The 13,154-nt window shown below is 48.2% G+C and overlaps 1 protein-coding gene across 6 annotated transcripts in view; it reads right to left on the bottom strand.

Annotated features, from left to right (window-relative positions):
* The window catches only part of LOC128275464 (serine/threonine-protein kinase 24), a 51,394-nt gene that overhangs the window by 7,577 nt on the left and 30,663 nt on the right, over positions 1 to 13,154 (bottom strand). For 4 of the 6 annotated variants that reach the window (XM_053013972.1, XM_053013971.1, XM_053013973.1 and 1 more), the window contains exons 3-4: positions 1,563 to 1,658; positions 1,044 to 1,172 (exon numbers count right to left, since the gene is read on the bottom strand). In XM_053013972.1, coding sequence (XP_052869932.1) covers positions 1,044 to 1,172; positions 1,563 to 1,658 — 225 coding nt within the window. Of the gene's footprint in view, positions 1 to 1,043; positions 1,173 to 1,562; positions 1,659 to 7,590; positions 8,827 to 13,154 lie in introns of those variants that run through there. The other 2 variants (XM_053013968.1, XM_053013969.1) reach the window with 2 other exon arrangements.

Below are 13,154 nucleotides of genomic sequence, written 5' to 3'. Positions count from 1 at the left end.
TGGGGTATCGTTTTGTAGAACCATTACTGCTTCCTTTTTTCTCATTTTTCAACGTTCTACGTTCAAGTTTCAATGACAAATCAAAAGCGAACCACAAGTAATGAAACTAATGACCCCGTTCGTAGTGCAAATCGTTATTTCAACAGCCGATGCAAATTTGTTTATGACACTATTCATATTCATTCTTTTTGGAACGATCTTTGTTTTTAAGATCTTGTGTTTTCAAATTTATCTCGTTTTTGGTACCTTTTCTATCCACCTCAACTACAAATATCTCATCTTATAAGCAATCTTTATGTATTCAAAATGCGCCAAGGCCACACATCTAGTCTTATCTCAACACTATCTGCGTACACTACACTACCGACGTCGCCGGCATGGGTCACCTATCCAAAATTACCTCACAAAAGAATGGTAAACTCAAACGATAAGGTTTTATTATTACTTAATTGTCCATGACTAAGCTCTTGAGTATCCGTTGTAAGAACCGACTATTTTCGGGGCTTTTTGACGAAACCCACATGTCAAAATTTATTCTCATCGCCCCAAACATGTCATAAATATTTTCTCCCCCAGAATAAACGCTACCTCGCGCAGGCAGGCCAATCCAAAGCGGGTCGCGACGAAGAGCGATTGGAATTAGCAATTTCAAGTAAGGCGCTGCCGACGATCCATAACGAGTGTGTGTTGATCGAAGTTTTGTATGCTAATTTTCGTGCGCAGATGTGTAGATATTTGCCGTCCCGTTTGTAAGACCCTGGCCGGCCCGGACGGACACCGCTTGACCGATGGTCGTGAAGTATGGTCGACAAAAACAAAATACCAACACACAACACCGGACTTGGGATGGCAGTTACGAGCAAATATGACACCGCCACGTAACTGATTAGATCACTATCACATGAGGCTGACGTCAGTCCACCATTTTCCAGTAAAGTCTCAGTGGGCGAACGAGAAACTTTACAACCGTTCCGTTCCCAGAGTTCCGAGGATTGCCCAAATTGGGGGTTTGTTTGCAAAGTGATAGATATATTAGGACTTACCTTGAGATATGACCCGAAGTACTTGGTGACGTACGGTGAATCGCACTGTGATAGCACCATGATTTCCTGCTGAATGTCCTCGATTTCATCTTCCGCCTCCTCAAGATCGATGATCTTTATAGCAACGACCTGCCGAACGAGCGAGAACCAAAAGAGCATTAGCAGTGTGCCCGGAGGGAAGTGTTAGAACAAGACTTCGGGGACTCGGGACAGGTAAATTACTATCATTTATCCCTGAGTTCCAAAGTCAAGATTCGCATTCCGCCTTCGGTCTGCCGTTGCTACCGCGAAACCATGTTAAACTCTATTACTTTAACTACTCCAGACTACTCCACCCAGACCGGGGTGTAGACTTGGGGCCAATCGCCCAACGGAAGAAATCCCACACCCGAGAAATGGATGAACGGATAGTAGTCATGTAAGTGTGGCACCGGCTGGCCACGGTAGCACGGCACAACGGGGCGAAAGGATATTTATCAACCAGTCGAACGGCTCGCAGACCAGCCACCACGCTCTTACCTGCTGTGTTCGGTTGTCAACACCCTTGAACACTTCACCGAAGGATCCTTTACCGATGCGCTCCTGCTTCGTGAAGATAAGCTCCGGGTCGACTTTCTGTAATGGAACGGAGACGGAAAAAACGGAAGAGAATGAGATATTAGAGAGCTGTCAGGCAGTTAGGACCGACCCAGTGGAAGCCCAGACCCAGTTAACCAACCCCAGTTCAGCGGGGAGGAGGTTTGGGCCGTCCTCCATTTAGTGCCCGGAGGTTCCCCGCAGGCGAACAGAGCATGGCCATGAGGATGAGGACATGTAGAGTGTCTGACTAAACTAATGCCGACCCCCCGCTGGGCCGTTTGCTCCATTGTGAAGTTTAATTAAAAAGTTTTCAATTAAAATTTAATTCATTTAGTTAGAGACGCGTCCACACATTATTCAATGTGCACCATACTCTCGACCGGTAACTCACGGCTATTGCTCACTTCTAGTCACTATTTGCCGACGTCAAAGGTAGTAATTTTCAATCCAATAATGTACGGAATGTGATTTGTGCCCAACAGGCAAATTGTTGGGGGTCGGTTCAGGCAGGTCAGTTGATGAGGATGTTATTCTTTGAGTGATTACCGTATTTTTCAATGTATAACGCGCACCTTTTTCCCAAGTTTTTTAGCTCTAAAATCTGGGTGCGCGTTATACAAGGGTAGTAAAAATTTTGTCTCCTCTAAACTTACAAATGTGCCCTTTTAGGTACATTTTTATGGTCGTATTCCGTGATAAACATCTGTCAATCGTGGTAAACATTGTACCAAAATTGTTCTTTTCTGATCAAATGGAAGGAATAAACCTTTCAAATAAATGTTCAACCAATAAAAAATATTCAGCCGTTTTTGCTTTCTAACCAAATGAAATCATGTATCGTTAAAGAAACACCCTGTAGTATGTCTTTTGCAATGTATACGCATTTTATCTTTTACTTTAGAATATTTATAGAATAATATAGATTTTGTTTAGATTATTTAGCATAATACATTATTATCATTGGGTATTTGTTGGATATCACATATCTGAAAAATGTACAGTAAAAAACTATTTTTCCAAATTTTTTCTCTTAAAATATGGGTGCGCGTTATACATTGAAAAATACGGTAATTCGAAAAAATTTAAGTTTATCTTGAAAGAAAGTCAGGAGTGTGTATTTGAGTCAATGCAGTTCTAAAATATTTTATTGGTATCAGTTAATGTTTTGGTGGGTTCAATGATTGTTCTTCATGAAATTTTCCCAAAATCAATTATGGAAGTGTGTAAATTTAATGATGGAATTTCCTTTCTAAATACGGATGTTACACATTTAAGCTTGTTAGCCTCTATTTATCAATGACTATTTTTTATCCTAATCATGTATTTTCGTAAACATGACTATCTCTAACAAACAGATCCTTTCGTCGTAAACACATTCTTGTCGTTTCAATTGTATGACTACAAACGATTATTGTGACGGCAAGGCATCTCTTTGACCCACAACTAATGACTTTCTGACAGAGGAGAAAAAACCCGACAAGAACTTCATTTCTCAAAACGGTGCCGGTGTGATTTTTCGGATTCGAGAATTGCCAGTCAGCCAACCTGAACACGAAGAAGCGCGTTTAGTGGCGACAATTTTAATGATTAACGGATGTGTGTCATGAAAGACGGCTTTCGACAGCTAACGGCGTACAACAATGCAATATAAAGGCTAGGCCCGGCGAACGATCGACGATTCTTTTCGATGCAACGCGCGCGCTCCATCTAAGGGGCTGACATTCTCGCAAGACCAATAGTCATCATCCCGCCGGCAAAGACACCCCATGTGCCTCCAAACCATCATCATCATCATCATCGTTTGGGAAATGGGCACACTTGGAAAAGGAAATCGATGGAGGGTAAAATTGAAAGGTAAATTACTGCCGATGACTCTACGCAGCCGCAGCAGCAGAACCGATCAACTGCCCTTTTACGAGAGCGGCCGTTGCTTTAGACCCGTTCCTGCTTTCGCCCAAGCATCTCGGGGTCTGTCTCTGGCCGGGTAAACACTGTGACGAATGGCTGATTTATTTTGACACGAACCATCGGCGGACGTCAGCAGCCCATGGGCCAATCCACAAATTAGGTATTAGGCATTCGAAAGCCACGGAACATAAGCCACCGCCCGACGGTGGAATCCACTGTGGGCGCGTTTCCGTCACTCGGCGCGCTCCTCGTTGCTTGACGACCGGTTGACGTCTGTTTCATGGGCTACACATCGGATGACGATGATTCTGCTCCGTGCTCCGCCATGCAATTACTGAAACCCGGAGGTAGCCCTATGCCTGCCGCCTGGCGCATTGCACAACGGCACACTTTTACAGCCGTGACAGACACCGCCGTCGTGGTGTTGCCGCGGTTGTCCCATTTCGTACTCTGGCTGGCGGAGTTGATTTTTTCATTTATTGTTATTCGACAGTGGCGTAGCATAAATAATATGCACCACGCGAGTGTTCCAACAACTGGGTACACCACATCGAGCCGTGTGGATGGTCAGGAAAAGGAAAAGCTATGACCAAGCTGCCCGTGTGCCCTTTCACTATTCAAGGCTCAGCGCGGAGCACTGGTAAGCCCTCAGCTGAGAGGATAACGATCAAATTACTCATTGTAAATGACCATTGTGCACACTCGCTTCTTGGAGCATGATTCTAGGCCGGCCACAACCAATCAGTACTCCCATATTGCCGTTCGCGTCTAACGGAATCAAATGTTCCATTGTGCCTCCTTCAAGGAAAATAAGTAAAGGTGTCAAGGTGCCACCTCGGTAGTTGAGAAATGTAACCTGAAAGGAACTCGCAATCGTGTGGCGACGCAGAGATCCTTTTCGATCGGCCCGGCATTTACCGGGCTTGTTTTTCTTGTTTCGTGCAACCAATAAGTGGCACAAAACACAACCGGCCAAGATGTAACAGCCTGCGTATCTTATCTGCCCACCCTCAACGGCAGCTTAGCCAGCAAGCTACCAACCAGCACATATTTTTCAACCGTTTCGCGGGTGGCGAGGCGTGGGTGAAGATGTGTAATTTTTGACCCGACTTGATAGTGTCGCCTCCTTCGCCTCCTTGTGATAGCATCGGAATGCGGGTTTCACTCGTTTCCTCCATCAACTCTCGGGGACGGCTCTGTGTTTCCCGAAATACTCGAATGAATGTCACAGTCAATCAGAGTCACAACCCCATTAACGCTAATGATTGTTTTATCACCTCCGAGGTGCCGAGAGATGGCGGACGGACACGGAACTCACACGGAACGTTTTGGGCGATCGATTCCGCGCGAAGAAAGGTTGATATCGCGAAGGCTGATACACGTTGGACATCGGACGATATGCTGCCAATCATCGAATGGGTTTGATCAATTGCTGTGATAACGGAAAAAATAACGTCTAACGAAATCGCCACCCACCAAAAAAAACGTCACTGATTGCAACATTTTGTTTTTATCGTCACATTAAGCATATCACAAGGAACATGTAAACAGCCAGTGGAAGATTGATCGGAGACGGACGGAGAACAGCATTCCCAACCGAATGAACATTAACGAACGATAAGTTTATCAAAAACAGAACGAATGCATCAAAAGAAAGAATGTTTTCGAAGGTTGCAGAAATGAAAATAGAAATTAAAACAAATTAACTTGGAAAGAAAGTAACAAGTAAAACAAGCAAAAATTAACATTAAAAAGGGAAGGTTACAAAAGTGGACCATAAGTTGACTGCAATAAACAGGACAACAAACTGATAGTGGACAGTAAAAGAAGCAGCAGGAGATAGGCGATATAAAACAGAAAGCTGAACACAAAGCAAACAGTCGCTTCTCGATTGCAAAAGCAAAAGTAAGCAAAATGGCAGAGAGAAAAACTGGACCATAAATCAAGGTAAAGAGGCTGATTCCAATCGTCACTTTACGAAATTAAATAAGTATATCAGATGATGGGTTCCGCGAAATCATCGAGGTGTACTTAATAGCACGACAGCCGCAGCAATGCAACTTATAAAGTGCGTTTTCACATAATTGCCCGTTCCGATTCGAAAGTGCGGGGCCCAATTTTACACTAAACAGAAACAGAAAACCGAATCGAATCGCGCACAGAAAAGGAATCTGTTACGCCACGCCGTTTAAGAGAAACCAAGCACCGAAGATTAGCCAACCGAACCGGCGGCGCTTCCGAATGGGAATTGGGATCGAAAAATCGTGATCTCCGCGCGCGCACCACGAATGATATTCCGGTGCCCCCGCCGCCAAAAGGCAGACGGTCTTCTGGCCACTTAGCGGTGGTCCTGTAGTAGGGCAGCATACACGGACACGCCGGAGCGCCAGAGTAAAGAGCGGTACGCGAATCGAATCGGAGAAGAAAAAATGCCAAACAGATATAATGATGAAGTCTTTGGCGTTGGCGCCCGGCCATAATGTTTCCCCAAAGGGAAACACACACAGAGGAGACAGCACATGAAATGGAAAATCACAACTTTCGATACACACACACACACACACGCCCCCATCGCTCTCGCGGCTGACATCCCATTAAAGGGTTTTCCCGAAGCGATGGAAATCACGAGCCGGGCGAGCGAAAAAGTGAAATCAGCCGTGAGTGGCGCCCAGAGGTTTGGCGTTTTTAAACAATTTTACCATAATTCCTCACCGCGGAGCGGTTCGTGCGAACGAACGAAAGTTTAGCACAAATGCAAAACCCTAAGGGGCGAATCAACGGAACACAACGTTGCCCCTGCTATAAATGCTTCCTGGAGGAAAGCGCACCGAACGGAACGGAATGCGAAAGTATCGATAAACGATCCGGCGGTCCGAAGCCGCCGGATCGATCGGATCGGAAGAGCTTGGGAGGTTTTACGTACCACAAATTACGATCGATTCTCTCGAACCAAAATTGTATGCTACGTTATACGGTTGATATTGAACGGGGGCTTCAGTCGGAAAAGAAATCCGCAGCACTGTTGGGGTCAGTACCGATATGTACTATTAGAGACCACGCCTGATATATTGGTTCCAAGATCTTCCTTCAAGGGACGATGCTTTGTCAAACCTGTCAGTGGACTTGGACATGGACTTTAAAACAAAAAAAAGAGTTGAACGCCGTTTTTAAACCCAAAACTCATTGCAAAATGATGCTTAGCACAGATTAAGCGTCGGATTTCAACAGCTTCATACAAGGTGACTTTCAATATCTTAGTCCAAATGGCTTCTCTAGGTTGCGGCGAGTGGCAACGAATGGAGGTTGCCCAACGAGAGAGAGAGACTCGAGAGCATCATAGGGCACCGCACCGCAAAGGGCAAGCACACTGTGTAAACGGTTCGGCAGATTCGATCCGTTGTCGAACGATGTCGAAACTCGAAGGCACCTCTCTGCCGTGAAGGTCTTCTAACTTTCGCGACCACCGAACTGAGGGACGCCGCGCCGTTCGCGGCCGCCTTGAGTGGAAGGTGACAACTGATGGGTGCCCCGGCGACGAGTGCGCTTCACTGCGCCCCGCGATCGAAACGGAAAGGTTACACCGAGTTCTAGCGCCAGCCAAAGTTGTGCAAAAGCCTTCGATGGCAGAACAGACGAAAAATCTTGATTTTGAACAGGGATCACGGTGCTCCGGGTTAGTTGCTCCAGTTTCGTCCTCCAGTCACGGAAGTCACGCTTAGATTAGACCCTTCGCAGCTTCGTGACCAGCAAAAGGGCCACCTTGAAGGGCTCTCGGTGATCGAATCTTAGTACTCCAGTCAAATCCTGATGCAATAGAACCTTCGAGTTCTTCGCCATGCAACGTCCAACGTCCGTCCAACTTTGTCGAGACAACAAGCCGCACATCTTGTAGCTCAAATGTCAAAACCAAACGGCACACCAAAATCCGCTTTCTGTCACGCGCAAAGCCCACCTGATGGCGGAAACGATGTTTTAAGTCGCGTGAACTATGACGCGCGATGACGCGCGAGATCCAATTAGTCGCGGGAGACGCGCACGCGGCCGAAACCTTCCAACTCACCAGTTCTTCCGGTTGCTGTAAAAGGCCACGTCCGCCGCCACCACCATCATGGCCCGCCGTTGACCGTGGCACCATCATGCCGCCGTGCTGATGATACTGATGATGGGCGGCTCCCGTGGCCGAAGAAGCCGCAGGTCCGCCGCTACCGTTGCGTGTTTGGTGTGGCACAAAGTTCGGCGGAAGCGAGTGCAACTGTGGACTGCTGCCGCCACCACCACCGACGCCACCGCCACCACCGCCACCACCATTGTGGTGACCGTTGTTCAGCTCGTACATCGAGAGTGGCCGGCCGCCCGGTTTGAGGGCCACCCCGCCGTGGTGGTGCTGATGGTGATGGTCACGCTGCTGCGGGTGATGCGATGGATGGTGGAGGTGAAGGTTCGAGTGATGGCCACCGTTACCACCACCGTACCCATTGCCCGTGTAACTGGCGCTGGATATCTCCGGGAACGAGGGAGCCTGCGACAGTGGCTTCACGTCGTAGTGCTGCTGATAGCGACAACCGAGACCCCCGCCCGGCGCCCCCGGATTCCGGTCATTGCCGGCTCCGTTCTGTGACGATGGGTGCGGTAGGCTGTACGAGTTCCGGTATCCCGGTTGATTCCAGTGCGGATTGTTGGGTAGCATCGTCCCGGTCGACCCATTGCCGGGCGAAGGTCCCGCTCCGTAAACGGAGCCCGGATGCTGGTGCGGATGCTGGTGGTGGAGAGAGTTCGGCCCATGTTGCATGGCCGCCACGCCAATGTCCCGCCACATTTTGCGTGCCCTTTCCTCGTCGCGCTTCATACGGCCACAGTCTCGCTTTCGTACGTGCTCTGATTAACCCGCCGGAACCGCCGATCAGCAGCACCGCAGCATGATGATCACCGTGCAACAGTAGAACACAATCACGGACACCTTCACTAGACGGATCGCCGCGATCGACTTGATTGACTGTTCCTCCCGCCTGGTGTGGACACGTGTGGCTGACTAGACTTTACGTGGCACGGAACTGGACTGCGACTTCTTCTTCTGCGTGTAACCTGAGCTCCGAATACCGTCACACTAGCTCACTTTCAACCAGCGTCTCTATGCAGCACCAGCAACAACAACAACATCAAGGGCCACACCGTGAGCGATACCTGCGATGACGTACTGTGGCATCGTTGTTTCCATCTCACTGCCTCCGAGGCACGCCACACACACACCGGCGGCTCGTGAATGTCAACTAAAATTTTACACACCGTTTCACACTGCCTAAGATGTCGGTCGGGTGGAGAGAAACCGGCGTCCGAGATATTAATTGGGGCTCCACAAGTGGTACCGAAGCGGGTTGCTTCGCGCAGTTAGTTCCGGCAGAGAGATATCAACGGCAAGATTATGTTAATCACGGTGCCGATTCTTGGAGCCGTCTGGCCGATGTAGCCGATGCATGAAGCCATAGGGTAACGCGCGATTATCTGGAACCAACCTCGGTTGCCGAGAAGGGCACATGGAAGACCTTTTCCTATACGATCGCGGGCCGCCAGCATTCGACCCAGAGTCCGATTGTCAAATCAACCGGCAACGTAACCCAAAGTTAGCGAAAGATGAATGAGCTCCATCAACACATGGACTCAGAACTCAAGCCTCGGCAAAACCGTGACCAGCGCTCTGAGCGATTCATCAAACTATTAGACAAATTAAACGCCCAACACAGCAACGAAACCCGCCGAGTGTCAACGGGGGCTAATGATGATGAAGTGTTCCGATTTTATGCGCGTCCCGCGCCACACTAACAATGGGGGCCGTCCCTCCTCATCGTCCCTAACCAGCCACCTGCCGACCGGTGGTTGGAAAACACGGTCCAGATTTCACTTCCAATCATTTTCATATTTCGTTAGACCTGGCCCGTGGCCCGCTGCGTTCCCATCGCTCTCTCTCTCTCTGTCGCTCTCGCTCGCTGTGGGTCATTAGTAACCATCTGGCGACCAACATCAATCAACAATCTGTGCCACACACACACATAAAAACAAAAAAAAAAACAAAAAAACAACAAACCAACATTACAACATGGAAACCGAGACACACGGGCTAACCGTGACGACGGCCGACCCTCCGACCGGTTACAGTTACGCCCGCGGATCAGATCCGCCCGTAATTAAAAATCGTGGCGAAGAAAATGGTCCCCTCCCCTGGGGACGTGCTCCACCAACACACACACACGCATAGACCGCTGGCGATAAATTGTTAAAAATCAATCAACCGCATCGATCACCGTTCCGTTCTCCGTCGATTGCGATCGCTTTTGGTTTGCATTTAACGGCGCGGCGAGGCCAGAAACGCATAAAGTGCATCACGGTTGATGGGTGGCCACCGCGGCGCAGGGGGGCGAATGTTGGTGGCCAAGAAGTACTTGCAAAGACAATAAAAAAAAAGCATGTAAAGCCCCCCCGGATCGGGCAATGGAACGGAGCAGAGCGAAGAGAAACCAAAGATGGGCCGCCTTCCCGGGCCGTTCACAGTGCGGTTGATTGATTTTACGCTCCGAGGCTCTTCTCTACCTGGCCACTGTTGCGCCGGGTGGTAGGACAGGTAAGCGGGCCGCGAGGGTAGGGAACCAACCCCAAAGCCGAATTATCCTGCTCTCCTTCTCTGCGCCGTTCGATATCTCGTTATGATGCATCCTCATTTCCATGATTAATAAATGAGGATGGTACATTATTAGTGGCCAATATTGGGCCAGTCCGGGGTGGGGCCAATTCTTCCCGCTCCCGCCGGCCGTTGAGGACACATCACGATTGCCGTTTTGCTTCGTCCGTGTATCTTTTTTCCCGCCCAACGCGGATTTGCGGGCCGCGAAATCCGTTCGTGGATGGTGGTCGTTGGGTGGCCCGCGGGCTCCGGAGGGCTCGGGCCCTTGATTTTGCACAAAATTATATTCGAAGGTGTCAAGATGGTTATCGTGGTTAAATAAATATTGGCACGCATTAAAAACAAGCGGCTACGTGGGTCGAAAAAGGGCGCGACGCGGCGTTCTATATTGGGGGACTGTTTAATGAATATAATGTCATGTGATTACTTTACAATGGAAGGAATTAACATGCAACAAAGTGGACCCATTTGATGTTTACGAAAACTATGAAAAAGTTACAAAACTTTCCTCTGGCAAGTTGCCTTTTATTATAAGATTCAAGAGCTAAGCAGATGCAAAGAACGAACTAACGCTAACAATACGACACAAAGTCCATCCAAAGAATATTTGAATAATATGTAAAAATTTATGTAAATCTTCATTTTGTTTTTCAGCTTGTAAAGTGACAAAAACCTTGAAATATCATAAACTAACCGGTAAAGAACATACAATAGTCATACCAATGAGTTTAAGTGGTAAAATTAATAAGGATATTGTCTAAATTTTCGACAAAACTCAACTGAATAATGAAGAGTTACTAAATAATAGGGATCTGATCCACAATAATATCTGACAACTGTGGTAAAGGATCGCATGACAAAACCACGCTCTTTTAAATCATGGATACAATCATAAATTAAATTGGCCGGCTACCAAATAATTAGCCATCTACCAAATAGAAAATCGCTTAGTGCGTTAACGCTTGCTTGCGAGCTGCATTTACCAAAGAGTCCCACACCTTCAAGAAAGAAAATGATATTGGCAATACTTTAGTTCTTCAAATGTTAAAATACTCTTCAAGCTTTCCTCAGCTCGTTTTCCGTGGGTGTAAAAGGGCAAAAAGGGCAAAAGCTGATAATTTCCACGGTGCGCACACTAATTTGATATTCCGAGAAGATCAAGCACTCGTCAATAAATAATACATTCTCGCCCGCCATTTGTAGTGCTTCGGATGGCCGTTTACACCACCGTCAGTCAGCTACCGGTCATAACGCTGATGATGACAGGGACGGAGCGGCGTAACTTATGCAACACCTTCGGTCCACCGCCATCACGCGCTGGCCGAACCTGTGTGGACCACGATGATATCCCCGATGCTGCCTGCTGTCGCTGCAAAAGCAGGACCAACAACTTCCTTGAAGATTGCCGGGCGCTTCAAATCCAATTAGACTAGCCGGCGAAGTCGGTAAAGACCTGGATCGTGAGTGTCGGACCGCCGCCGCGGACGAGCGTGCCGCCCAACATCGCACTCCACACAACAATTCCTTGGTTGGGGGGGGTTCGGATGGCATGACCTCTTCAAGACTCGCGAGATGATGACGAGAAATTACGGCACAAAACCGAACCTACTGCACACAACGCAATGCACACAGCGTGCGCCGCTCTTGAGGCCCCTAGTTCAGGCATGACTCATGGTAGCGGTCGGTAGCGACGGCACCGGCAACGGGACCACGGTGCTATACCGACTCCGGGGTATAATTTAGCCACGAAGAAATCGGGCAAAAACTGTAATTGAGTTAAAGGTTCCGCCCGGGCCGTGCACGGGAGGCCCACTGCCGACGCCGACCCGAGGACTTCCAGCGACTGACCCCGTCTCGACTGTGTTGAAGAGAGCCTAGCGCAGTTGGAGAATTGGATTTCCTTCAAGCGCACCGTAAGCGGAAATTGTTCTACGCCGTTTCTGGTGGGGTCTGCAAGCTCCACAGACACACAGCGGGTCCGTTGGCAGCCGGGTCCGGACCTTCAACACATTGTCAACACAAACATGGCGCCACTGGAGCTGCATCGTGTACGGAAAACTTTCAGTTTCCCACGCGCTCCCCCTCTGTGTTCTGCCCGGCAGCGGTCATCTTGAAATGGGATTCCGTGGATCCGCGGCCTGGGCGAGGTGGCGAAGACGGAAATGAACTGTCGAGAGCTAGCCCACTTCCACGGGGTTCCATTTCATCCATTCCCAAAAGCCGGGGAAGAACTTCACTGGCGGAGCATAAATTTTGAAAACACAAAACCATTGTTTTCTGATGATGTGCACCACACCCGGAGCCGGGAGCCGCCCGGTTTAGCGACTTTGTTGATGTCCATTAGTTATTCCATAGCTTCCATCGGGTTATCATCCCAAACACTGACACAAAGAGCTGCCTTGTAGTGAAAAACGATCCGTTTAGCAGGTGAGCTCACAACATTGTCAGCGTAAAGGCACGTTTACAGGGTGTATTCCCTCTTGGCTTTAAGACTTGTTAAACCTTTTTTTTAATTATCAAAAAGCGTCAAAGACTGTCAGAGATCGCCTTGGAAAACACAACTCCTACAAAAGGCGCAAAATAACGATTATGACTGTCGCTGTATGGCATGTAGCGCCGTTCGGTTGAAAACAAATGTCGTCCAAGTTTTCAGCTTCAATCTCCCGGAGAACCAATCAGTCAAAATCCGCACCTAACAGTCACTCGTTGTGGGTGCTTGCACGGCTTGCATTGGCTTCGCTTGCACGACGAGCGGGCTTTCCGAGCCCTAAATAAGACAATTCTGCTTATTACCATAACCACCGAAATGGAAATGAAATTTTCAAATATCGTACAATTTGAGTTGAAGTTTTTTAATATTTTCCAATTTTCCCAACTGTCAAAGTTTTTACTAAAGGATTACAATTTCCAGAATGAAGTTTGGCGTTTTAAAAGTCAAATCATCGGTAGTT

The sequence above is a fragment of the Anopheles cruzii genome, chromosome 3 (assembly GCF_943734635.1).
Source record: "Anopheles cruzii chromosome 3, idAnoCruzAS_RS32_06, whole genome shotgun sequence".
NCBI classification, from domain to species: domain Eukaryota; kingdom Metazoa; phylum Arthropoda; class Insecta; order Diptera; family Culicidae; genus Anopheles; species Anopheles cruzii.
The sequence above is the reverse complement of the archived record's forward strand: the minus strand, read 5'-3'. Positions and strand labels throughout refer to the sequence as shown.